The sequence below is a fragment of the Archocentrus centrarchus genome, chromosome 16, assembly GCF_007364275.1.
Source record: "Archocentrus centrarchus isolate MPI-CPG fArcCen1 chromosome 16, fArcCen1, whole genome shotgun sequence".
Taxonomy (NCBI): domain Eukaryota; kingdom Metazoa; phylum Chordata; class Actinopteri; order Cichliformes; family Cichlidae; genus Archocentrus; species Archocentrus centrarchus.
Genome location: NC_044361.1, coordinates 34,978,747 through 35,004,917, shown reverse-complemented (window position 1 = coordinate 35,004,917; position 26,171 = coordinate 34,978,747). Strand labels below are relative to the sequence as shown.

The following is a 26,171-nucleotide window of genomic DNA, read 5'->3' as shown; positions in this document are numbered from 1 at the left end:
GTTTAGAAAATAATCAGTGACAGTCAGTCAGAGAGAGGGCAATCAGATTTCTGTAGATACTTCTATAGATACCAGATACAATTAAGAACCTCCCTGACACAGAGTGGGCTCAACCTGTAAGCCCCACACCTATAGAAAGGTTCCTAATAGATAATTGAGGAACAGAGAACATGTATATTCATATACATATGAATATAACTCTCTAAAGATAAAGCAGAAAGGGGAAACATAAATGAATGAGGTTACAGCAGATGATGAATGGAGGGAGACGAGTGTTGGAGCACATTTGGTCACAAACTCTTAAACATGGTGGAGTTCAAATGGAAAACAATAATCAGATCCTTTAGAAGACGGAAATAAGATGCTCAGGTTCATGCTGGAGGAGCTGCAGCTGTCAGGCTGCCAGCCATACTCATATTTTCTGGCTGTGTCCTGAGCTCAGTGCATTCTGGAGGGAAATATTTGAAGCTAAAGCAGTTTTCAAAAAGGACATTTCAAAGAATCCTATGGAGGGATTATCGGGGGGGAAATGGCTGAATATACTTCTCACAGCAGCACTAAAATGTATAAGTCTTAGAGGGCTGAAATCAGATTCCCCACTTATCAAATCAAATTACATTATTAAGACTCCAAAGTTCAGTTTTTACTGAAAGATGGAATCCTGTCATGCCCTTATTAATACAGTTTATAAGTCTACCCACAATCAATACATTTCATGTCATTCCCCTCTCTAAATAATCCTCATTTTCCTCCTTAATTATTATTTTAATATATTTATTCTCTGATAGGCAAAGAAACAACCCTTCTCATGAGTATATTATGAGTAAAGAATATTACCAACTGTGACAGCAAAAAGAAGTCATTGTATGAGGAAAATGTATCGATGTAAACAAACAAATAAATACTGAGTTAAAAGGAGAATGATGCGGGAGGAGACGAGCTGCTGGACGATCACCAGACTTTATTGAACAGATGGAGAAACAGACGCAGGTCACATGGTTCCTCTGCGGTTATTCAAGTTCTGATCAAACTACATTCTTTAGATTTAAAATCATTTCAACATAAACTCTCAGTATTTATCAACATTTCAGCTCTCGCTCAGTTTCAACATCAAATCCTCGTGAACGTAAAGCGGCTTTCATGCATGATAATCATATTTTCTTTCCTCGGCTGGAAAAAGATGAACGACTCTTATAAACACACACGTATTCTAGCTGTGGTTTCTGGAGCTCCTGCAGCGTTCGATGGTTTTGAGCATCGTTCAGGTGAAGTTTCAGAAACAGCTCCTCCAACCACGCGCGTGCTGACAGCAAACCGGCAGCTGACGGGAAATTGAAATCAGAAACCTTTACCTCAGATGAGTAAACTCATTATGAAACCCTTTAATGAAGCCTGAAGAGCGTCGCACACACTGAACAGCTCTGCTCTGAAACACGTCATGTTTGCCTCATTTTAAAGCAGCCGTTCCCCAAGTTGTGGATCGAGACCCCCCTTGTGGGCCACTGCAGGAAAACATGGAGAGAAGCTCAGCTGGAGGGTCTCCTGATGCTCCTTCATTGACCTTCACTTCATGAAACTGCAGAGTGTGAAGAACTTTGAGAGCCACTGATTTAAAGAGACAAACGGACTGAAATTCACTCACAAGAGGACAAAAAAAATGAACTAAAAATAAATCAAAACTTCAAAACCTTGAAGACTACAGCTCCCATAATGCAACTCAGCAGAGCCTTCACACAACCCGCAGAAGGCCCAATGAAACCAAAATGTACTGTGCACGTGTGGAGTCAGCACACACACCAGTAATAGTGTTAAAGATCAGAGCATGTTCCACAGCTGAGCTCTTTCTGTCATTGTGTTTTTGTTGTGCGTTTGCGTGCCCCGTAACAAAACTTCAACATGAAAAATGAGCCATTTTAAACACCTTTCTCCTCTTCATCACACCACTGTGGAGAAACCTGCATCAGTCAGGAACGACATCAGCTGATACCCACACCTGCACTTCCTGTTCATGAGGCTGATATTAAACGCACAAACCAGTCGTCAGAGTCGGGACTTCATTTCCTGTTTGAACCACGTCAGGTGATGATGATGTAACTGTTTGTGTGAAAAAGGCGCACGTCCATAAACGGACACACACACACACTCTCACAGATGATACGTGTGTGTGTGTGTGTGTGTTGGTGGTGTGATGTCATCGAGCGCCCTCATTTCCAGACTTTGACGATGCCGTCTCTGGACGAGGTGACGATGAAGCCCTGTGTGGTCTGAAAGGTGGCGATGTCTGTGATGATGTCGTGGTGCCCAACAGGGAGGGACTCCGGGCCGCGGCGGGGCGAGTCCTCCACCACGCCGCTCTTCTGTTTGCTGTGGATCTCCTGCAGAGACGGCAGGGTTCAAAGGTCAGACTGCAGAGAGCAGCAAACGTGTGTGTGCACGTGTGAGTGTGCACGTACCTGTACGACTTCAGTGCCTTCGATGATCTTGCGGTTGTAGAGGACAGACGGGCAGTGCAGCGAGTCGTTGGCTCCTCCCGCCACGATGTACGACCTCTCCGGATACGCCAGGTCCCAGAACCTGAACAGAAGCAGAGTTTGAAAACTTGAGAAACTTTCAGAGAAACTTATTAATGACGCCGTCGCCTTCAAAGGAGCCACAGCCTGTCCTGCTGCCACGCTGCTGGATGTTCTGTAGGTCATATATGCTCTGTCCCCAGGGACCAGCTGACATGGACATGTGAACCTGGTGTCAGGTACGTGCTGTGCAGCTAAGTTACAGCTAGGTGGCTGAGTAAGTGTTAGCCAAACGATCTCTCCATGACTCCAGTCTCCCGCTGGGACTGAGCTTTGTGGCAGTCTGCAGAATGAAATGTGACCCAGATGTGGTCCAGATCCAGATCCAGATCCAGCTCCAGATCCAGCTCCTGTACTGAGTTCAGCTGTTTGCTGCAGGTTTTGGAGACTTTCTGTCTATTTAGAAAAGAAGCTGGAGTAAACATGGGCTGATGGTCATCTGAATTCTGGAGACCAAAAGGTGACAACACCTGTATATCAAATGTGCGCCATATTAGACTCTGCAGGACTGACTCAGTCCGTGTCAGCACCAGCTGGACTAGTACTAGTAGAAAGGACTGCAGCTTTTCTCCTGACAAATTACTTGATACCACATGTAGAAGCAATCAGTCCCGAGGATGTAGAGGACAACCAGTGCTGTGATACACTCTCATCTGTTTTCACTCCGGAGTCTGAGGAGAAATTCTCCTGAATTTCTCAGAGCAGCAGATGCTGGTGCTGGAGGTCAGTTTCTGTCCTCAGAGATTCTTCACTGGAAGAAGGTTTAATCTCTTTCTTTGGTAGTGGTTTACACGGGAGAACCAGGAGGAGAGACAAATCTCTGGGAGGGTTGTGTCAGGAAGAGCATCAGCTTTAGTCTGAGGAGAAACTCTCCTGTTTTTTCAGACATGTTAACCCTATAACGCCAGGCCATCACCGCTGAAGCACGTAGTTCCTTTGATCAGCTGACTTCTTACCGTAACTCCGCGACCGTTTGTCCTATCGGAAAAATTCAAACAGTTCCTGAAAGCTCAGAAAATGCACTTCACAGGCATACAGGGGTGTTAACAGTATTTGTTGCTGAAGTCCACGAACGGCAGCACTTTTGAAGTATGCTGTGTCGCATTCTACAAGTTTGGAGGTCTAAGGTTAAATGGGAAATGGACGGGTTTTTGCATAAAACTTTATACAACATGTCTTCATTCAAACACACACATTCGTACAAGCACATTTTTCAACATCTTAGTGCTTTCTATCTAACATTCACACACAATCACACTCTGACGGGTTCACCATCTTGCCCAGGAAGGCATGCAGACTGGAGCAGCCAGGGTTCAAACCGCCAACCTTCGGATTAGTAGCAGTACCTCCTGAGCCACAGCCACCCCCGTGTTGTGTTAGTGCTGTCAGTCAGTTTCTGTCCTCAGAGATTCTTCACTGAAAGAAGGCTTAATAATTTTACCTTGGTAGATGTTAAAGGACTGCAGCTGTAACGTTGGCTCTAAAACCCCCTTTCAGCACTCAGTGAGTGACTCTGGCAGTGAGATTTATCAGCTGATACTCATGATGTCACTCTTGGCCACAGCCAGCAGCTGCTCCAGAGGAAACGCTGCAGGACATTCAGCAGCTAAACATGTAACTCAGGAGGTGGTCAATCTGTAAATTCCCACCTCACCATTTGGGTGGGTGGGGGGTTATCGTCCCTGGCAGAGTACACCAAGTGCAGCCAAGGTACCTCACTCAGACCAGGGTTACCAGGGCCCTACCCTGGAGTCAGGAGGGGCTCACTGGGGCCCGCCACTGATGGACTCCCCAGATAAAAGTGGCTTTTTGTGACCAATGTCAGCTGATGTTAGCTTACCTGCTAACACAGCGCAGCATCTATCTAACCTCAGCCTGCCCTCAGGCTGCAGCACTGTTAGCTTCTGTGCTCGTGGAGTTTGTGTTGGTGTCTGTGCTGAGCTGGGAGCCGCGAGTTTGGTGACGTGGACTCCACCTTTAAGCTAACGATGCAGGAAGAAGAATCATTTTTGTGAGGGTTTGTGGGGTGGGTGTGTGTGTGTGTGTGTGTGTGTGTGGGGGTTTCTTTGTGGTTCAGACCTGATCCTCATGTCAGAGCCGGCTGTGAGCAGCAGAGGGTTCCCATCAGCAGGACTGCAGTAGATCCCGTTAATACTGTGAGGAGACGGCTGCAAACACACAAACACACACCTCAGCAGTGTCCTGCACACAGATGTGACTGCTTTTAGACTTCACACCAAACACACTAACCTGCATCTCAGAGAGGGGAGGTGCAGAGCTCGCCCACAGGGTGAACTTCCGGTCTCCGGTCTCCATGTCCCACATGGACACTTCATTGTTCCCCTGCACAGCTACAGACACACAGATGCACAAATATTATGAGACACATTTAAAGCAAATAAAGCCTGAAACTGACAGAGATGACTCAGCTGACCTGCGATGACAGACGACTGGTAGAGAGGATGCATCAGCAGCCGTCTGATTCGTGCTCGGGCGGGGTGGGAGTGGTTTGAGATGGGGAGCTGGAACCGCATATCCCAGCAGGCCATGGTGCCGCTGCTCGTACCTGCACAGAACACCAACACGGGAACGTTTCCAGGAGCAGAAATGTATTATACTGAGATGAGTCTATTACGTGGAAGTGAAACCTAAAGTGAGCCAAACACATTTCTAAAATATTTCCCAAATCTTTTCAAACACGTTTTTATCCAACAAGTTTAAGTTTACCTGCCATGATACAAACACCTAAATTGACATTATAAAACAGTAACACTCTGATCTGTTCACTAAAATAAAAGAAATAAATAAAAAATTGGCATCCTGCTAATGTTTTTTTTCCCGCCACCACAAACAGATTTAAACTCTAAACGGACTCAGAGGACACACGGACCGAGGCAGAGCCAGCACTGATGCATGTCCACGGCGAAGGAGGTGATGAGACCGAGGCGGAGGTCGTGGCGCAGCGTCCAGGCGTTGGAGTTGGAGCGAAGGTCCCAGCCGACCAGCAGGCCATTGACGGTGGCGTACGCCAGCACTGACTGGGCGCCGGAGTTGAAGTGGTGGATGTCGACCGCACAGCCGTCCTCCTGCAGGTCCAGAGACCTGAAAGGAGCCCAAATAGCGGAGTGAGACATCCCTTATTTTCTCTCATAAATCCTGTTGCAGTGAGACGCATGTTACACATGGCTAAAGTTTCATGTAACGAGGTCAGCTTAGAGGAGGAGCAGCCCGTCTCAGACAGACACACATATCAGATAAATACAGATTATTTTACATTGTGAATCATTCAAAGTTGCTCCAGGAGAGACCAAGATTACCAAGATGGAAATAAGCAGGTCCACTTTAGATGATACGTGTCACACTACCAGCTCAGGGTCCCAAAAATCAGTTGTTGAAGTTTCATTATTTCCACAACCTGAAAATCTTTGGCAAAAACTTTGATAACTGATTTTAAACTCAAACACCAAAACTCTGGTAATAAAGTGAAAATGTGAAAATTAAAGAGTTGGGACTCAGTGAGCCATTTTATAAGCTAAAAATGAAATCAGTTATTAAGGAGCCCGAGCTGCACTGATGAGGATCTGCTTCTCTGATGGACTGTTCCTGCTTCAGCCTCAGCTGAACAACAAATGGCTGAAAACTAGATTCTGAAATTAAGTCTGTCGACAACATGAGGCCAAAAGCTGGAGGGTGGAGGACACATCAGAACTCTGATTGGTGCACATTTCCAATAACTGATCAAATGATTAGATTAACCCGGGTCTGTTACCTGCTCTGGAACGGCTGCACTTTGGGAGATTTTGGTGGTTTATTGGCTTCGACTGCCAGCAGCTGGATGGACCCGTTATCTGAGGCCACGGCTAAATAATACGACCCCTGACAGAAGGTCAGCGTCTTCACGTGACCGCCGATACGAGAGTACGTCAACACCGACCTGCGGGGACAGAGTGAGTGCAGGACAGAGGGTTAATGTACCAAATATGACAGGAACAAAAAAAAAGAGGCACAGCTGTGCTGCTCGAGGTTATCCTGCAGGACTCACCTGGTGGTCGTGGTCTTTCCCTCCATCTTCTGGCTGTCCCACACTTTGACGGTGCCGTCGTTGGACGCCGTGGCGAAGATGGAGTGTTCATCTGAGACTCGGATACGGTTCACAGCAGCTTTGTGTTCGTGCAGGTGGGCGACCAGCAGCCCTTTAGGGTGCCATCCTGAAACAGTCACAGCTCTGTGAGGCCTGAGCTCTGCGGCGCCCCCTGGCTGCAGCGTGCTGTAAGTGTAGCGGTAGTTACCTGGAGGAGGAGGTCGGCTCTCCCACTCGGCGCTCTCCATCATCTGCTTGGCCATGCGCTCGGCGCTGCACTGCTCTCTCTTCTGCTGCACCAGCTGCTGCAGCTCTGCCTTGCAGGTGTTGATGCGGCGCTGGTAGGTGGGACCGCTCGCCACCGACTGTAGCACGGGCACCGCCGGAGCCAAAGTGCTCTTCCTGATCTGACTCGCTGGCCCGTCGGTGGCCTGGAAACAGACCCAAATCTGAGCTTACAGACTGAACAACAAACCAGAACAGCAGAATCTTCTCCCACAGGAACCAGCATGGGTGAAAGGTCACAGGCGAGCCTAAAAGCCAATTTTGATCCCAGCATGTCCCAAAGAGAGGAGGAATTTAAGGCACTTAAATGAGCATTCCCATCTCTTAAAGGACCTGAAAGTGTGGACTGAAATTTGGTGCTTTTTAGTTTAGTTTCAGCTTTTTTGATCCTTCATAACCAAACGAGAGCAACATGAAATTTTCAGGGCTGACAAAAACATTTTAGCTCTGTTAGAAACAGCAACCACATCTGTCTCACACCCACTCCAAACATCACAGCTTGAAGACTAAATCTAGTTTATAAAGACTTGTGCTGTTCGTCACAGCTTTGAGCTTTATTCTGACCCAGCAGGAATCACAGCTAGAAGATGAGCCTTATATGTAATGCAGGCATGAAGGAGACCTGTCACACAGTGTGACTTGTTTTGAGCAGCCACCTAAGCTGAGATGACCCAGAAAGTTTCCAATAGTGAATTATCAGAAGACATAAACCCACCCTCTCTGTACTGGGAGGGCCCGTAACTCTCAAAATATTAAACATTTCTGCATGACTTCATTAATAAAGTTCCTGTAAAAATCAAGAACACAGCATCAGATGCAGGTTAGACGGTGTTACCGTGGCGGGCTGGCTGGAGGGCGGCTCCTGAGATCCAAACATGCTCTTCCACTCCTCGTTCATGGTGGAGTCCTGCTTGGTGTGCTTCCTCGCTGCGAGAGAGAACACGACATGCAAACAGGATGTTAGACTCCGCTCTCTCTGCACAACAGCTCCGTCCACGACCCAACCACGAGATCAGCAGATGCAACAGCTTCCACAACCGATTAAACTGAAGGCCAAACAAACGTGTTTCTGTCACACAAAGAACAGATAAAATAATCTGTTTGTGATGTGGTCACTTGTTTCCAATAAACCTCAGAGAGGAGACGCTTTTATTTGGAAGGACTTTTAACTTTGATCAGATGGAGTGAATCTGATGACTGCTGGCTGCTTGGTGAACACAGAAGCAAAGTGATTAATGAGAGGGAAGTGTGGAGTTAAGTGTGGAGTTTCCTCAGCAGTCGGCTTCTTTCAGATGGACTGGCTGCAGATGGAGGTAAATACCTCAGCAGAATTACAGAAAAACTTATTTAAAATAAGCTGAACACTTTAAATGGCTCACTAAAGAGGCTGTCATCAGAACAGAGGCACTGAAACACTCGAGATAACAAGAAAACAACAAGAACCGGGGCCAAAACTCAAAGAACCACAGCTGAAGTTCCTCTGGCGTCCAGCAGAGGCGCCACAGTGAGTCAGTCCCCACAGACAAATATGTTTACAGCCTGATACAGAAACTGCTGTGGTCTCTGTAGATCATTTACTGCTTCATAACAGCTGTACGGGGGGAGGATGTTTCCACAACTCACCTGTTTAATGGATTAAGGCTCAAAGTTTGCATTATTAGGGGCGTGGCCTCTTTGACTGACAGGTGAACAAAGCACATCATCGTCATGTGTCATCTCACTAGTGTCCATGGACATTTGATTGGAATATGATCCGGATCCACGATTTGTGTATATATATATATATATATATATATATATATATATATATATATATATATATATATATATATATATATATATATATATATATATATATATATATATATATATATATATATATATATATATATCTCAATTTGTTCACTCAGTTCCTCGATTATAGCCTACCTGACACATGGTGTATGTTCTCATTATAAGAGATGATGCTTTTATAAAACATTAAAATGACAATAAAATCAAAGTTATTTTACCTCCTTTATGGACAGTAGGACCTGTGTTATCTCAGTGATTCAGTGACATGTTTATGAGACGGACAATGCTCAGATCAGCTGACGCATCTGCCGGGGGCGGGGCTTGTTGGGTCCAGTTCCACTTCTTGTTTTCTGGGTTTTTTGCTGACTGCTGTCTCTGGATAATTTGCTTTCTGACATCTATTGACTGAGTTTTGCATCTGCCTCTGTAGTGGCTCATGCTATGTGCAGCACACTGCATTTCCATCCATCCATCTTCTGCTGTTTATCTCAGTCCTCCCTCTCCCCAACCACCTCCTCCAGCTCATCCAGTAAGAACACCGAGGCATTCACAGGCCAGCCGAGAGATATAATCTCTCCAGCGTGTCCTGGGTCTGCCCCGGGGCCTCCTCCTTGTAGGACATCCCTGGAACGAGGTGCCCAGGAGGCATCCTAGTCAGATGCTTGAACCACTTCACCTGGCTCCTTTCAAAGAGGAGGAGTTCCAGCTCTACTCTCGTTGTGATACTTAAACTTCTCCACCTACGGCAGCAAGTCCTCGCTGACCTGGAGCACTCCACTGTTTTCCAGACTTAGAGGTGCTGATTCTCATACCTGATGCTTCACACGTGGCTGCAAACTGCACCAGTGTGAGCTGGAGGCCTCCACCTGATGAAGCTGACAGAACAACAATATCTGCACAGAGCAGAGACGAGATCCCGAGGCCCCTGAAGTGGAAATTTGTCTCTGCTTAGAAATTCTGTCCATAAATATTATGAAGAGAAACAGCAGCCATGGCAGAGTCCAACACCCACAGGGAACAAGTTCAACTTATGGGAACACTGACCAAGCTCACTTCTGACATACAGGGACCAATACTCCTGAAGCACCTCCCACAGATACCCCGAGGGGTGCGGTCAGAGGGCCTCTTCAAGTCTCAAAACACACGAGGACTTGTCCCACGCACACTCGAATATCGTGGAGAGGATAAAGATCTGGACAGCAGGATGAAAACCTCATTGTTCCTCCTGAATCTAAGGTTCAGCAGACCGACTCTGCTCTTCAGCACCTTGCCACAGACCCTCTCAGAGAGGTTGAGTAGTGTGATCCCCCTGTAGCTGGAGCACACTCTCCAGCCTGCTAATCCAGAGGCACTACCCCAGACTGCAATAATATGTGTTGTATAAATAAAATTTTTGCTGCCCATCTTAAAGAAAAAAAACTGTTTAACAATTCAGAAGATGACAAAAGCAATGCAAATCTTATGAAATGCTCAAAGTTTTAAGCTGATGAAAACTCTCTCACTGATTGATTGTGTGGATGAAGTGTGGGTTACCTCTCTTGTCCTCGCCCTCAGCTTTGGGTTTGATCAGGTCCACTTGGCGGCCGGTGATGCCGAGGGTGGCCAGGTCGATGACCCCGGTCTGCCCCGCCTCCCCCGCATGGCTCTGCTCGCCCATGTTGGCTTTGGCCTTGTTGGATTTCAGCATGAAATCTTTGAGCGCCAGCAGCTTGTCCTCCTCGGCCTCCGTCATCCCCTGAGCAGAGGATACAAAACAGGACTGTGTGAACACAGAGGTCTGGACTCAGCCAGAGGAGTGGAGGATGTGGATCAAACAGGGTCACAGACTAACTGCCAGATGTGGGATTATCTGGGATTTTAGTTTCCTACATTCTTCTTGAGCTAAAGGACATTTAATGGGCTAAATAAAAGTTCTTCTCAATAACAGCCCCCCCCCACAGCTCCACATCTGAAACACAATGAGTTCAACACAAAAAGAGGCACAAGAAACCCAACAGATGACTGACAGTGCTGTGATGTAAAGAACCAAAACTCCAGGTTCACACGTTTATCATCTAAATGAGAGCACATGTAAGCATGAAAACAGTGTGAGTGTGACGAGTGCTCAGTCAAACACGGCTGAACTCACTGCGGACCTGCTCCGGATGTACTGCATGTATATGGAGAATATGTATAATATACATATTCCATGTATATTCGCTCCATCTGTCCTTTTGGGTTTGGAAAAAGAGCTCGTCCTCGAATCAGCTGCAGGACCAACAAATCTTAAGGAGCTGCTCGTGCCAGAGGAACATTTGCTACACTTATTTTGTTTGACTCTGGCTGAATATTTGAGGGTTGTAAAACGCTCAAACACGAGTAACACGTTCTGCAAACACCAAAAGGAGGGAAACAGACATGAGGAGAAACAAGCTGCTGTGATCAGATTTGCCGTGTTTGGCGCCTCTGCAGACTGAACCGTGTGGATGAGTTCATGTGAAGTTCAGTGAGAATAAATGAGACGACACTGCTGCGATTGTGTCTCCATAATGCTGCCCAGATGTACGTTTCCTCAAAACACGATGACTAATTAAGGCCAGCGTGACCAGGTTTAATCCAAGTAATAAGCCCGGCCCCCTTGAGCGTAAACTGGAGCTGGCACGTGGCGTCAGAGTGACTCACACTGTAAAAGCTACGAGTTCCTGGCAGACGAGTTTATGGGAGCTTTCTTCAGAGTGCAGGCCTGCTTCCAGACGCTCCTCCGAAAGTTTTGGCCCTCGAGCTGAATTCTGAGGAAAACTTTGCGGCTGCCACAAACTTTCATTCGATTAAAGCTCCAGCGTGCAGAGAATGTGTGGGAGCGTGAATCACTGTCTACATGTTGGAGCACAGGGATAAGGCTGCAGTGGTAAGGAGGATCCAAACCGCTTAAAGTCTTCAATCCTCCTCTTCCTCCTCTTAAGAGTGTTTCCCCTCCTTATGCGTCTCACTGCTGGAATACATCTGTCTAAAACCAACCACATTTGAATTTCATTTTAAAGCCTCATTGCTAGCATTTAGACCACCACAGACCCATCACACAGACACAAATACCTGCTAATTAGTTCTCAGTAACATTCAAATAAAATCCAACAACTTCACTCAAATGAAAACAGACGAGCATCAGAGAAACAAGACGGCAGAAATATTTCCCAAAACCACAGCATGGAAATCCAGCACTGAGTTATCTTATTCTGAGGGTGGAACATGCAGTTTGTTTCCTGAAGAGAGACTAAAAGCTGTGTTCTACTGCCCCCCTCTGGCTGCAGCCAGCATCACTGCAGAACATTTTCAGTACTTTTCCCCTGAAGAAAAACTGAGGTATGGACCTAACAGCTGTTTGGTAAAATCATTGGTTTGATGTGGGTACCACCTTACTTTGTTCTCTTTCTGCAGAGAAACACACACACACCCACACACACACACACACCTCTGAAAGGCTCAGTGCACTCAAATCACAATGTGAGGAGTTTAGATGATGCTCTGGGTGAAGTGGTCCTTTATATGTAGGCAGGTGAGAGCGGTGCTGTTCTGACCTGTGAGAGCAGCTTCTTGAGGAGCTGAGCGATGGCCGGGTCATCGGGGGTGGGGCACTCTGGGATGGTTCCCATACGCTTCTTCTGGCGCAGCAGCAGGTGTCGGAAGAGGCTGCTGATGTCTTTGGAGCGCAGGGCGTAGTCGAAGATGGAGCGACTCACGGGCTCCTTCAGGACGCTCAGCAGTACGAGCTCCTTATCGATCTGCGGTGGGAAGCGGGGGGAGGGGGGGGTGAGCATGATGATTAAGATTAAGATAGTGTTTATTTGTCACATGCACAGTTATACACAGTACAATGCACAGTGAAATGTATTTTGTACCTGCAACCTTATATACACACACATATAAATAAGAAGAATAAAAATTAAAAAAAAGTAATTCACACTATACACTATACACACTTTTATAAATTATAATATTTACATTGTGCAATAATGGTCCAGTTAGGGCTCAGAGTTGAGCAGACGGATGGCTTGTGGGTAAAAACTCTTCTTCAGCCTTTCAGTCTTAGTCCTCAGGCAGCGGTAACGCCGGCCTGATGGGAGCAGGGAGAAGAGAGAGTGTCCGGGGTGGCTGGGCTGTTTTAGGATCTTCATGGCCCTCAGCCTGCACTGCTTGGTGTAAATGTCCTGCAGGTTGGGGAGGGTGGTTCTGATGGTCCGTTCAGCTGAACGAACCACCCTTTTTAGGGCCATGAAGTCCTGCTTGGTGCAGTTTCCCATCCAGGTGGTGATGCTCCCACGCATGATGCTCTCGATGGTGCAGGTGTAAAAGTTCCTGAGCACCTTGAGTGGGAGCTTGAAGTCTCTCAGCCGCCTGAGGAGGTAGAGACGCTGTCTGGCCTTCTTCACAGTGATGTTTATGTGATGAGTCCAGGACAGGTCCTGTGAGATGGGCACTCCCAGGTATTTGAAGGTGTCCACTCTTTCCACCTCAGCACCACTGATGACAAGTGGATGGTAGTCCCTCTGCTGCTTCCTGCTGAAGTCCACGATCAGTTCCTTTGTTTTGCTGACGTTGAGCAGGAGGTGGTTCTCCTGGCACCAGTTCTCCAGGCGGGAGACCTCTCTCCTGTAGGCTGTCTCCTCATTGTGAGAGATTAGTCCCACAACAGCAGTGTCGTCAGCAAACTTGATGATGACGTTGGACTCTGACGTGGCCTCGCAGTCATGGGTGTACAGTGAGTACAGCAGAGGGCTGAGCACACAGCCTTGGGGGGATCCAGTGTTGAGGGTGAGGGAGGATGAGGTGAGGTGACCCACTCGTACCACCTGTGGTCTGCTGGTCAGGAAGCTGTGAACCCACCTGCACAGGGATGGGCCCAGGCCCAGGTCCAGCAGCTTAGAGACCAGCCTGGAGGGAACTATGGTGTTGAATGCTGAGCTGTAATCTACAAACAGCACTCTCACATAGTTCCCCTTACCAGTGTCTATGTGTGAAAGGGTCTTGTGGAGGAGGAAGGATATGGCGTCATCTGTGGATCTGTCTGGCCGGTATGCAAACTGTAGTGGGTCGAGGGTGGTGGGCAGTGAGGAGGTGATGAATGTCTTGATGAGTCTCTCAAAACACTTCATCACCACAGAGGTGAGTGCTATGGGCCTGAAGTCATTGGGGCTGCTGGGGTGTGGTTTCTTTGGGACAGGGACTATGATGGACTTTTTAAAGCAGGTGGGAATCACACACAGTTTCAGTGAGAGGTTGAATATCAGCGTAAACACAGGTGCCAGCTGGTCAGCGCAGGTCTTAAGGACACGTCCACTAATACCGTCTGGTCCAGCCGCTTTCCTGGTGTTTACACGTCTAAACGCCCTCCTCACGTCGCGCTCCGTCACAGTGAGTGTCTCCGCCCCTCCGGCCGGGAGCGCAGCGGGCTGTCGGCTTCCCGACTCAAAGCGCGCAAAGAAGATGTTGAGTTCATCAGCCAGAGAAGCGTCGGCACTCACCGGGTGTGTGTGTGGTGCTTTGTAGTCCGTGATGGTGCGTAGTCCCTGCCACAGTCCCCTGGGGTCAGACTGTTGTAGTTGCTGTTCCAGTCTGCGGCCGTAGCGATGTTTTGCCTCTTTCACCGCTCTGCGGACGTTGTATGATGCAACCTTGTAGTCCTCCATGTTCCCAGAGGCGAGGCCGGAGTTGTAGGCAACGGTGCGGGACCTCAGGGCGTCGCGGACAGATTTATCCACCCACGGCTTCTGGTTGGGAAAAGTCCTGATGGTCCTCCTAAGTGAAGTGTCTTCAACAACTTTCCCAATAAATCCCACAACAGTTTCCGTAAACTCCTCGATGTCTCCGCCCGCGCTGCTGCGAAACATGTCCCAGTCGGTTGAATCCAACGCACCCTGCAGAGCGGCCTCTGTTTGATCAGACCACCGTGTCACTTCTCTCACAGCAGGGGGTTCCTGCCTGAGCCGTTGTTTGTATTTCGGCATGAGAAGTACAGAGGTGTGGTCAGACTTCCCAAAAGGCGGAAGAGGCTTTGCTTTGTAGCCATCTTTGAATGGAGAATAGCAGTGGTCTAGGGTCCTCTCTCCTCTGGTGGGGCAGTCGATGTGTTGAATAAACTCCGGTATCAGCTTTTTCAAGTTTGCACTGTTAAAGTCCCCGGCTACGATGAGAGCCGCATCACGCTGGTTAGCCTGATAGGTGGAAATCGCCTCATGTAGCTCGGATAGTGCAGTGTTTGTGTCCGCCTGAGGTGGAATATAGACGGCGCTGAAGATGACCGAAGTGATCTCGCGGGGCAGGTAGTGGGGGCGGCATTTCAGGGTTAGGAGCTCCAGGTTAGGTGAACATGATTGTTTCAGAAGGACAACATTCCTACTGTCACACCAGTTGTTATTAATCATTAGGCACACACCTCCTCCTCTTGATTTTCCAGACTCACTCGTTCTGTCCGTGCAATGAACACTGAAGAACTCCGACGGCTGTACGGCGTGGTCCGGTATGAGGGGGGTCAGCCATGTCTCCGTGAGACAGATGATGTTGCAGTCCCTTATGTCCCTCTGAAACTGTATCCTGGCCCTGAGTTCGTCCAGCTTGTTATCCAGTGACTGGACATTAGCCAACAGGATGCTCGGCAGTGGCGTTTGGTGCGCTCTGCGCCTCAGCCTCTCTCTTACGCCGGCTCTTTTCCCTCGGGGCCTTGTCCGTGACCTGGTCCGTCCTTTGTTTGAGCTGGCCCACTGGAAACGCAGTATCTCCCGAGGCCAAGTCGGGTCGGGAGAAAAAGGTGTCAGAATACAGCCAGAGTGCTGTATTCTGATATTAAAAAGAGTCTGTCTGTCATACGTGATATGACACAGAGCAGGCGGAATTATAAAGTCCAAAATTAGAGCTAAACCTAATATATACAAACAAAGCGTAGGAGCAGGTACGACGGCTGCTGACCTCACCGGCGCCATCTTGGGAAAAAAAAAAAAAAAAAAAAAGACAGGTGAACTGAGGATGATGATGACTTCGCAGACTCACCTGGATGATGGGCTGGGTGATGAAGGGGTTGAGGTGGGGCATCAGCTTGCAGTAGACGTCGGCCACGTTGAGGTGCTGTGCGACCACGGTGATGAAGCCCACGGCGCCGTAACGGATCCACAGGTTGGGGTGACACAGGAACGGAGCTACGGCAGGCAGGAGGGGACAAACTGAGTTTAGTGATTAGTGTCTGACAATCACAGCCGTGAATAAAAATGCAGGAAAATCGCTGAAGGAAAACAACTCCTGTGACGTTCTGGCGTTCTCTCTGGGAGAAGCCGACCCGCCGCTCTGCTTACCGATGTCGCCGACAAACTCGTAGATGTGCGGTTTCTGCAGCAGACCCAGCTGGCACATGCAGGTGAGCGCGTTCAGAGCTTTGTAGATGACAAACTCCTCGGTGTCGCTCAGACCCTGCTGCAGGAGGGGCTTCAGGATGGACGAACTCTGCCAGCCGACATACGCCGCCACGCCTGCAGCACACAGACACGCCTCAGTGGGATCACCTGTGTTCATCCTTATTTCTTATTGTCACTGCTGTCCAGGCCTTTTCTAAGGTTCCTGCTGTTCTGTGTGTTTTCTTGTGTATTTTTTTCCTTGTGAATGACCTTTGCCCTTCTCCAGCCCCTTATCATACGACCATAAACTTTGACACTGAAAATAAATGATATTTAACCAAAATTAACCTTTTATCTTCACTGAGGAAAGAAAGGAACTTTGAAGCTCGACATTTGATTTGATTTTTATTGTGACATATATCAATATTGACTGATTTAATAAAAATGATCATCATAACATCTTTTCCCATATTGCCCAACTTTAGCTCCAGCTCAGTGTCTGTGAAGCAGAGGTATCCTGGATGTTTGATCTGTTTGAACTGCTAGAGAAACATTATTTTGGTGCAGAAGTAAATGAAAACTGAGGAAAGAAGGAGACTTCATGTGCTTTAACTTGCTTTGCTGTTTAACTACACATCTTTACTCTGACCTTCAGGCCTCTGCAGCCTGCTGTAAGCTGTGACGGAGGTGGTCCCTTGATGAGAATTACATTTCTCTTTTTTTAGTGGCTAACCTCAAAGAAAAACCAGCTCCACCTGCAGTTCCAGCTTTTGGCCACAGAGGCCGCTGTTGGCCCTGCTTAGTGTTCACTGTTGCTTTAAGGCCCCCCCGAGGCCCCCTTACCCACGATGCTGTCGAAGAAGGCGCCTCGCAGGTGCCAGTCGTTCTTGTCATTGAGGAAGGTGATCATGTGAGACAGCAGGACGTCGTTGGCTTTCTGTCGGCCGAAGAAGACGCAGAGGCGTGTGATGCCGTTCTCCATCAGCGACTGCTTGACGATGTTCTCCGAGTCGCTGAGCAGCGTCACCACCTTCTGCTGCACCATCTCATGCAGCGCCTGCAGCTCTGAACATAAAACGCACGGCGAGGTCGTCACAATGGTAAACAGCGACGCGTTTAAAACCAGCAGCAGGAAGGGTGGTGTGCGTACCTGAGTCATAGTTTTCGTTGGGGTGGAGCGTTTCTTCTGCGTCCTCGCCGTTCAGGTCCTGCTCCGTGTTCACGTTGTTTTCTTGAACCAACTCCAGGAAACGCAGCGCGCTCTCTGCCAGGTGAGCGATGTTTTCTGAGAAGAAATGAGTCAAAGAAGGTGTCGGCATCTGAGTCCAAACTAAGCCCACCTGTTCTAGTGTCTGTGGTGTTTCCCTCACCTGCGTACGCCAGCCTGACGATGGTGGCGTCGTCCTGGGCGAGGTGGGCGATGCCCGGAAGGATGTACTCAGGATAGATGTTGACATCGTTCCTCGGCACCTCCTTCACCAGTGCCAGAACCTTGGCTAGTGTCCGTACGGCCTGAGCGCGCACGCGGGGCATGGGGTCGTTGCAGAAGTGCAGCAGGTACGGCGTGATGCGGTCCAGCAGGACGTCGACGCCGAGCCGGGGAGCCAGGTGGAGGATGAGCTCCAGCGCAGCGAGCTTGGAGTCGCAGCAGTGCAGCGTCTGGAGGCAGGAAGTGATGACCGACACAAGCACGATGAGGCCCTGCTCCTCCCGGGAGCTCATCGCACCATCGCCGCCGTCCTGGGATGAAGAGGAGGAGCCTGAAGAGAAACATACACCAACAGTGACGTTTCAGGTGCAACAGATTTTCAGAAAACGTGAACTTAAAGGCGCGACTGAGCTGTCACCTCCGTGCAGGTTGTGCAGGATGTTGTCGAGGTCTTTGCGGATGACGAGCACTCGCTCGTCTGCCGACTGGAACGTCTCTTTGGCGAACTGAGCCATGTACGGCTGCAGGAAGGTGTAGAAGATGTCGGGGAAAGCTTTCCCTCTCTGGTGCTTCAGATACTCCTCTGCTGTCAGACGCTTCTCAGGCTCCCGCTGCACCATCTGAGCCACCTGAAACAAACACACACACAAACTAAACCTCACTCTGGACGCTGCACTTAGTGCCTTCAAAGCCTGACGCAGACCCAAAATAAGAAGGAAACACCAACAAAGCAGCAAACGACCTCAGCAACATCAAACAGACCTGACATCACCTCAGCAGGGAAGCAAAGGCTGCCTCTGATACTTTAACAGTGAAGAATATGAATCATATTTTTCCTTTATCAGGATTTCTCTGGGTTGACCACATGTGAGTAAGATCAGTCCACAAATAGTTCAGCAATAAGTTTGTGTTACCTTCCTAAAGCACAGCTTCTGATTTTTCTATATTTTTCTATAAAAACACTGATACATATTTCTACGAGAGTTGCAGTGATTTCATTTTTTAGGTGTCAAACTTCAAGAAAAACCGTGTTTGAGAAAACAGTGAGACGCATGACCTAACCTGACAGAGCAAAACATGTCTGAGTCTGAAGTGACCGCTACTGAAATTATTTTACCTTTCAGCTGCTCTAAAGACACAGAAATGATCCATCTACACAGAATTACCAGCCAGTTCTAAACTGCAGCTCAGAAACAGAGTCAGTACCAGCTCTCTGATGCTCCGATCCTCGATCTTCATGAGCACCTGCTCCGTCTGGAAGTGTCCTTTACGATACGCCAGCAATTGGGACAGATCAAAGAGAGGGACGCCCTCTGTGAAGAGCTCTGCTATCACACAACCTGAAAACACGCACGCACACACACACACACACACACACACACACAGATGAGGTCAAAACTGGACCGAGCACACTGCAGTCTGATGTCTGGTATCTACAGAACAGCCCTTTAAATGCAGAAGGATTAAAACGACACTTTTATCTAAAAGCTGATGGAAGCTTCTGGAAGTGCCTCAGAGTGTCTCCGTACCTGCAGAGAAGATGTCCATGGCCTGCTTCAGCTCCCCTCTGCTCCTCTGGTTGTTGTTCGTCAGGTCCACCAGCGGCGTGTTCTGGTCGCTCTCTGTGGTAAACATGCTTCCATCCACAAACCTCTCGGGGGCGATGTAGCACGTCCTCCGCCTGGACGTGTCAAAGAAGTAGTTGAAGTCAGCGGGGTTGTCTTCAGGCAGGTAGGTGGGCTTGAAGCTGGCAAAGTCTGTGAGCAGCACCCAGTTCCAGCTGGTCACCATCACATTCTCTGTCTTGATGTCCCCGTGGCGGACGCCGGCCTTGTGAGCCTGGTCGACAGCATTGAGGATCTGGAAGGCGAGCCAGCGCTTCTCCACGTTGTTGAGGAACGGCCGCGTGCTGATGCGATCGTACAGGTTGTCCCGCACATACTGGCGGAACAAGATGGCGGCTTTCTCTGTGAGAGAGGCTTTCTGGAAGGGCAGGCAGTTCTGGCAGGAGTGCAGGCGGATCTTCAGCTCCTCCAGCTCCTGCTTGTAGCTCGTCAGCGGCAGAGACGGGTCCTGGATGGCAAAGACCTTCACCACCACCAGGCCCTCGCGGTGTTTGGCCCGGGCCACCTTGAAGAAGCGCGTGCTTCCCAGACTCTTATCGTACTCATGGTCGTGGATGTCGGAGAAGTAGCTGTCCACAGAGAGGATCTGAGAGGGGGCGATGCCCGCCAGCTGGTTCCCCATGACGGCTCAAAGCTGAGCTGTGGAAAATCAAACAAGACAAGGTCAGTAAAAGCAGCTCAGACACGATTTATAGAAAAAGTTACTAATTTTTTTTTGCTTGTTATTTTCCTCTGCAGCTAATTAACTAAGAAATTTGATCTTCATGGAGAATGTGCCATGTTGGAGCAATAACATGGACGAACTCTGTGAGCTGACAGATCCACAGCGAACACTGAAGTGTGGTGTTTCATGGAAACATGGCCGCACTCACTGTGTGCACTCCTGTGTTAAATCTATGCCACAGGTACGTCATGACTGCAAACCCTTCACTGTAACCTGACATACGTCTCACTAGAAACCCAACTACACATCGCCATCAATACAGCAGCACAGGTATAAATGCTAACAACGATGTCTGCATTTCCATTTCTTTAAGGTTATGATATTCTTCAGCTCTCCTGCGTCTGTTTCTTCAGATGGTTCCTCAGCAGACCTGCAGGATATTATGAGGTCAGAGTGAGCTTTGACCCAGGCAGTGGTACTGCGCCTGACTTCAGGACATGACGACCCCCGGCCCAACCATGTGTATGTCCTCCAGCAGCTGACTGAGGGTGATTACCTGGATGAGCTAGACCTGGGCCTGGTGTGCTCCCTCATTCCTGCAGCTTCTCTCTGCGTTACTCTCAGACTCTGACTAGAAACCTGCACAATAAGGCAGGACTTCCTCTGATCCAGGTAACATCATGGTTAACCCAACCTCCTCCTCCTCAGCAGTAGTGATGGGCAAAGCGAGGCTCTGTGAAACACTGAAGCGTTCAAAGCATCTGTGCCCGAATAGTATCGAGGCCACAGTGACACCGGCATCACAGCACATCCTGATAACGCTGTTCTGTGAAACAATGGCACAGAGAAGGCCTGCACGAGTCCAAACGAAGCTACTGATTATACTTGACTATCAGTAATGATGGTGAACACGTGTGGGAGAAACAAGGAGGCTGTTAAAGACAGCAGGCTGTACTACAGTGAACCAAGCGCTTCAACAAACACTATTTTCTCTCTGTTTGTGCACAATAAAGCCCTCCATCCATTCACTTCTGCTTATCCTGTTCAGCTGGCTTTGTGTTTTGCCAGCCTTGGAAAAACCGAATAAATAAAAGTTTGGATGTTTTTATGTTTCTGGGAGTTTTTGCTGTCAGGGTCGTTCTGTCAAACAAAGCTGGAAGCTGCCGCAGCGTTTGGCTATATTTTCTATTAATTCAAAAACAAATGTTTTTGAAAAAACTAAAAATTTGCCTTCTTTTAAAAAAAAATGCTGACGTTTGTTATGTCTTTGCAGCAGTCATTTTCACATCTTCTCACTGACCAACACCGTTCTAATCTGAGCAAACATGCCAGTAAACTTCCTTCACTTTATCTGCCACCTGCGCAGGTGTGGGTGTCACATCTGTGGCATGGCTGTGATGTCTGACTCGAGGCTTTGAACCAATACAACACGGTAATGAAAAACAAGTCAATGGTAAGTTACAGCAGTGCGAGCTCAGATTAATGATTCGGTTTAGCGCTTCTACAGCGATCGTGGAAACCAGCAAGACTGAGGAGGACACTGAGCGCAGGGTCGTGGTTCCCTCATGTAAATACAGGTCATTTCAGTGCGTGCAGCTACTTTTATAACACAAAGCAAGCGGACGATTGAGGTTTTTCACCGCTCACAGTCAGCTGCCCCAGTGTGTGCTGAGTTCATTTATCCTGTCTGTGAATGGATATCCTATATTGTGCTTCATGGTCCACAGTAAAAATAATGACTAATTAGACGTGCGAGCGTTTGTGGTGATGGGGTGTGCTTTTTGGCTCAGCTGCTGTGAGGGTTCAGAGGCAGTGCCAGCACAGGCAGCCTGCCACAGCTGTCTGTCCTCATCTAATTATGTCTCATTTATCCAGCAGCGTGCTGGGACCGAGGAGTTCGGCGTGTACTCAGCCCGGCAGGCAGGAGGCTGCGATGACCGATGACCTGAGCATTGTCTGAAAAAGTCACCGAGAACAGCGTGAACACCAACTAAAGGAAGAAAGCATATCAAGCAAATGTTCGTAGTGCTCCTTGTTCTCACTTTCCAGGATTTTCCTGCTCCAAATGGGTCTTTGGGAAGAACCGTGCATGACCGATCCAGCTGTTCAGGAAGAGTCACCTTTAGTGAACACAAGTATATGAATTATCCTGTTTTTTGTTTGTTTGTTTTTGTGGAGCCATTTGATAAACAAAAGCATTTTAATCTGGAGTAAATTAAACTTCACGTTAAAAAAAACCTGCTTGCAAATATTTTTAGTCATGGAAGATTTTGTTTTGGAAGGTCAAAGCCTTTGACAGCAGACTCGCAGTTTTCTTTGTAAATGCTGGACTTTAAATCACCTCTGAGTGGTTTCAGGACAACAAAGTGCGGAACTGTCGCCTTTGTTCTGCGGCCTCCTCCGGGGGGGGGGGGGGGGGGAGCTCCCGCTCCCGGCTGTGCGCAGTAAACCGTGCGGTTTCTTGACTGGTTTTGAGAAAAATCACGGAAATCTGCGCTTTCAAGCTGACTCAGCCTTTCAGAGAGAAGCGCTAAATATGCAGCTGGAACCCAGATGTTGCACCACATAGACACAAACACGGCTCCGTTTAAGCCGCGGGCTAACAGCTGTTTTTTTCCCCAGTTAAATACCTGTAATGAACGTGGACAGAGGCCTGCAGCTGGGGGATCTTCTCGGGACTTCTGCTCCTCAGGATGTTGTTAGCTTCAGCGTCCTAGTAGCACTGAAGCTAAAGGCTGCAATCGGAACCACCTTCAGGCAGATCCGTTAATCTGTTTTCATGCCGGCTCTGCTCCTGCTGCCGTGTTTACCTGCCGCTGCTGTAACACCCCGCGATACTGCACTAACCGCTGATAACGAACGAACCAGCTCTTTCACCTGCTCTGCTAAACGATCCAGCTGCTGTTGTGATTCCGGGTTACACCGGAAGCGAAAGTTTCCCGAGTCATTGACCGTAATCTGCAGCCGGTGCAGAGATCGTCTGTGAGGAACGCGAGTGTCTCTGTAGTCCCGAAGCGTCAGTTGATCTCCCGTGTGCAGGGTGGATGTTCTCACTGTGGGTTCTCCAGCTCCCCCTGCACTCCAGAAACATGCGCATTGGGTTAACTGATACCCGCAGGTGTGAATGCCTGTGTCTACCTCTCTGTGTTTGGCCTTTAGAGAGACTCCATCAGATTTTCATCCACCACGCAATACCACCCGAAAAGATCTGATTGGTAACAGTTTAATTTTTCAGCATGACAATTATCCCAAACACTCTGTCGGTGCAGTCAAAGCATTCCTGGATAGAAGAAACAGGTGAACACTATCAGTCGTGGATTGGCTGTCCCCAGAGCCCGGACCTCAGCGTCACTGAATCAGTGTGGGATCATCGTGACAGAGAACAGAACGAAAGGCAGAAACAATCAAAGAAGAGCTCTGAATGTCCTTCAAGAAGCCTTCAGAACGATTACATCGTTATTAATTATGATTTATAATATCACACGTTTGCATTAGCACTGGTGGTAGTGGCAGTAGTCCTGGTGATAGTAGCAGCAGTACCGGTGGTAGTGGCAGCAGTACTGGTTGCAGGGAGTCATGTGTTTGCACGCAGGATCTCTGTTCGGACCAGAGGAACTTCCTGCCAGGTGAGGTAAGCCGGCCGAAACTTACCAGGAAGTGAGGTACTGTGTATTCAAAATAAAAGCCAGCCAGCAGAGGCGCTGCAGACTCATTTGTCTTCCCTGGTGGGTGTAAAAACGAACATCTTAAACTTTCCCGCTAGTTCATTTTAACCTTATTTAGTAGCACGAATCATTTCTGTTTTTATACTTGTATATAGTTAAACGTTTGGTTACAACTATAATTACTGTTTATTTAATTATCACAGAACCTTAATATTAATGTGCCCGTTTCACAGTGAGAGAATATAATTAACAAATTCCTGAAAAACTGCAGTTCTGTTCCATTTAAAAACATCAATAAAAATACTATGCACCAAAAGTTTCTGCTGTTGCTGTATTTCATTGCAGGAGTTGCTGTAATTAGTTTGTGTTGTTGTTATTTGTCTTATGTTTGCACGCCCTAATATTTCACTTCTATCGCTTAACAGATAAAACAGCAGAAGCGCAGTTGGTTCGCTTCCGCTGGTCTTCTACCTTTTGAAAGGGTGTCCGGAAGCGCGGAGCGGCAGAAGTGAGTGTGGCTGGTATAGTGAACGCAGCTTAGTCGGAAGAAGACGCTCCGCTCCGGGATTTGACGGAAGATGCTGAAGAAACGGGAGCTACTGGTAAGTTTGACAATTTTCACTTTTCCTTCGTGATGGCGGGTGATATCAGCTCACAGCGGCCTCGGAGCTCACGAATTAAACACGTTTCCAGTGGGGAAACCCTCCGCGGCACTCCTGCTACCCACGGCGGCTGACAGCAGCCCGGGGACCGTGTTTGTTTGCTTTAGTTTGACTCCGGGAGCGGATCGCTGAAAACGATTGTTAGCCTGTAGCTGTCACCGGGGGAACCTGGCGTTAGTTTAGCCCCCTGGCGCTGACATGGCGGACCAGGAGACGCAGGCATCGGCGCTCAGTGCTCCTGAATGTCGGTGACTTCCAGCGGCGTCTCTGTGGTCTACGTCCCCGAGAACCGTGCGCTAACCGGCGGTACAGCTACAGGCTAACCGCGGCTAACACGGAGAGCTCCGCTGTACTAGCGAGCCGGGGCCGGCACAGGTTACACATATAACCAGCATATAACACTGATACAGAGGCAGGAAAGGGCCACGCGATTTACGTGGACCAAGTATATATCTAATTGCAATACAATTAAATATCAGGGCCGTTTTACTTATTAAATATTACAGAATCAAGTACATACAGTAAAGTTTGGAACTCAAAAATACTTCAGTCATTATAGGTAATAAATAGGTAAATAACTTAAGACAAGAACACGTCTAGGACCCTTATAAAAATTATAGCGCTAGTAATTATAATGCTAGGACTATTAAAATTAATGAATAACTATCTAATAATTTAACACAACATATATAATTTAATGCTGCAGAGTCAAGAAAAATATACTAATGGCATTTTAGGAAAAAACAAACAAACCAAAAAAAAAACCAAAAAAGATTATGGAGCCTAAAAATAATTTAATTGGGACTAAATATAAGACAACTTGAAATCATTAGTACATTACCCTGATACATCACCAATCAATAAATAATGGGGTATGAGTGTGCTTTAAAAATCATAAAACATGTTCAGGTTATATTTGTTACTTTAAGGCTCTCTTTGTTCAAATTCATAAGAAAAATCTGTGACGTTTCCAGGACAGGACTTACAGGTTTCTGGGACATTATAACCGGGGATGCTTTAAATTTGCTCTCAGCTGATATATCGACCAGTGTCACCTTTAGTTTACTGTTCTCGGCAGAAGTGTCTCCTCATTTTTGCCTGTGCTGTCGCGACACCCCCACGTGGATCTTTTTGAGTTATCATCTTAATTTGGTGTTTCACACCAACGATACACACATACACACAACTTACACACAGCATAATCAAGTTTAATAAGACTTTTTAGTAACAGAGAATATTTAAGTTTAGTCTTTCGTTTTTTTGTTTTTTAAATGCACGCTTTTTCTACTTTACTCTTATAATGTCCATTTAGGTTTGTTTTTTTTTTTGAGAATATTCACGTTTTGTCCTGTAAGGTTTTTAATTTTTTTTCTTTAATCAGAGATGGTCTTCACAGCTTCAGTCTCTTTGCCTCTTACCCACGCTGTGTGTGAAGTGGGTTCAGTGGTTGCAGGTGAAGTTTAAATTCCTCACTGTGGTATTCGTCATCAGTTCAACAGGTTTTTCTTTGTAATCCTCTTTGTGTTTCAGCATTAATGCAGTGAGATGCATTTCAGACGTGATTTTTATTTGGCTTTCATGTGAGGCTGCATCCTAAAAATCAATTGTGGCTGCTGCTGAAAGTGGAATCGATGCAGTGAGGTTACAGTAGGCTGTGTGTGTGTGTGATTTCTCATTGCTAAATATCTAAAATAAAGCTTGAGCCTGTGTCTAAAGCAGCTGACAGGGGAAGCAAACAGAGTGGTGTTTCAGACAGAGGGTGGATGCTGAATCTCGGCCTGTCTTCAGTTGTTGGATTATTAAAACTGGAGCCCCTCCCTGATGAAGAGCAGAAATGTGTAAACTGATCTGAGTGATGCACTGATTCAGAGAGATGTGTTCTTCAGAGTCTGATGGACTTTCTTTGTTGCAGAAGTACTTGTGGTTGTGAGTCTAATGGAGGAAAAGCATCAGGGTGGTGTTTAATCTCTGTGACACGCTAGCTCGGTCTGTTTGACCTGTTTGCAAAACTGAAGTTCCTCGTTTCACTGATGCCAAA

General features: G+C 47.6%; 2 protein-coding genes across 3 annotated transcripts in view; one reads left to right on the top strand and one right to left on the bottom strand.

The window, feature by feature from the left end:
• Nucleotides 1-934: 934 nt before the first annotated feature.
• Nucleotides 935-22,729, bottom strand: pik3r4 (phosphoinositide-3-kinase, regulatory subunit 4). Of its 2 annotated transcripts, XM_030750052.1 has the most exons (21): nucleotides 22,437-22,729; nucleotides 19,047-19,781; nucleotides 18,724-18,857; nucleotides 17,936-18,146; nucleotides 17,459-17,848; nucleotides 17,239-17,373; nucleotides 16,932-17,153; nucleotides 16,050-16,223; nucleotides 15,751-15,896; nucleotides 12,285-12,488; nucleotides 10,264-10,465; nucleotides 7,772-7,863; nucleotides 6,860-7,082; nucleotides 6,613-6,778; nucleotides 6,340-6,504; nucleotides 5,461-5,672; nucleotides 5,005-5,136; nucleotides 4,821-4,921; nucleotides 4,650-4,738; nucleotides 2,454-2,574; nucleotides 935-2,375 (listed from the first exon to the last, which is right to left on the bottom strand). In XM_030750052.1, exons 2-21 carry the CDS (start codon nucleotides 19,762-19,764, stop codon nucleotides 2,205-2,207), a joined length of 4,008 nt encoding a protein of 1,335 aa, XP_030605912.1. In that variant the 5' UTR covers nucleotides 19,765-19,781; nucleotides 22,437-22,729; the 3' UTR covers nucleotides 935-2,204. The 2 variants fall into 2 exon arrangements, with proteins under 2 accessions (XP_030605912.1, XP_030605913.1); XM_030750053.1 differs by lacking the exons at nucleotides 6,613-6,778; nucleotides 6,860-7,082; nucleotides 7,772-7,863 and having other exon boundaries at nucleotides 6,340-6,403; nucleotides 10,441-10,465.
• A 1,189-nt stretch (nucleotides 22,730-23,918) lies between these two features.
• The window catches only part of atp2c1 (ATPase secretory pathway Ca2+ transporting 1), a 31,650-nt gene continuing 29,397 nt past the window's right edge, over nucleotides 23,919-26,171 (top strand). Inside the window, exon 1 of the mRNA XM_030749949.1 lies at nucleotides 23,919-24,073. Within this exon, the coding sequence (XP_030605809.1) occupies nucleotides 24,050-24,073 (24 nt within the window). The 5' untranslated portion in view covers nucleotides 23,919-24,049. The remainder of the gene's footprint in view (nucleotides 24,074-26,171) is intronic.

What these genes read in the sequence shown, in the direction of transcription:
- pik3r4 (XM_030750052.1), bottom strand. Translation starts at nt 19,764, where the DNA reads ATGGGGAACCAGCTGGCGGGCATCGCCCCCTCTCAGATCCTCTCTGTG. An exon ending in GTGCAGCCGTTCCAGAGCAG is followed by an intron (nt 5,673 to 6,339) that starts GTAACAGACCCG and finishes GGCTCCTTTCAG; the next exon opens with GTCTCTGGACCTGCAGGAGG. An exon ending in CCAGTCGTCTGTCATCGCAG is followed by an intron (nt 4,922 to 5,004) that starts GTCAGCTGAGTC and finishes GTGTGTCTGTAG; the next exon opens with CTGTGCAGGGGAACAATGAA.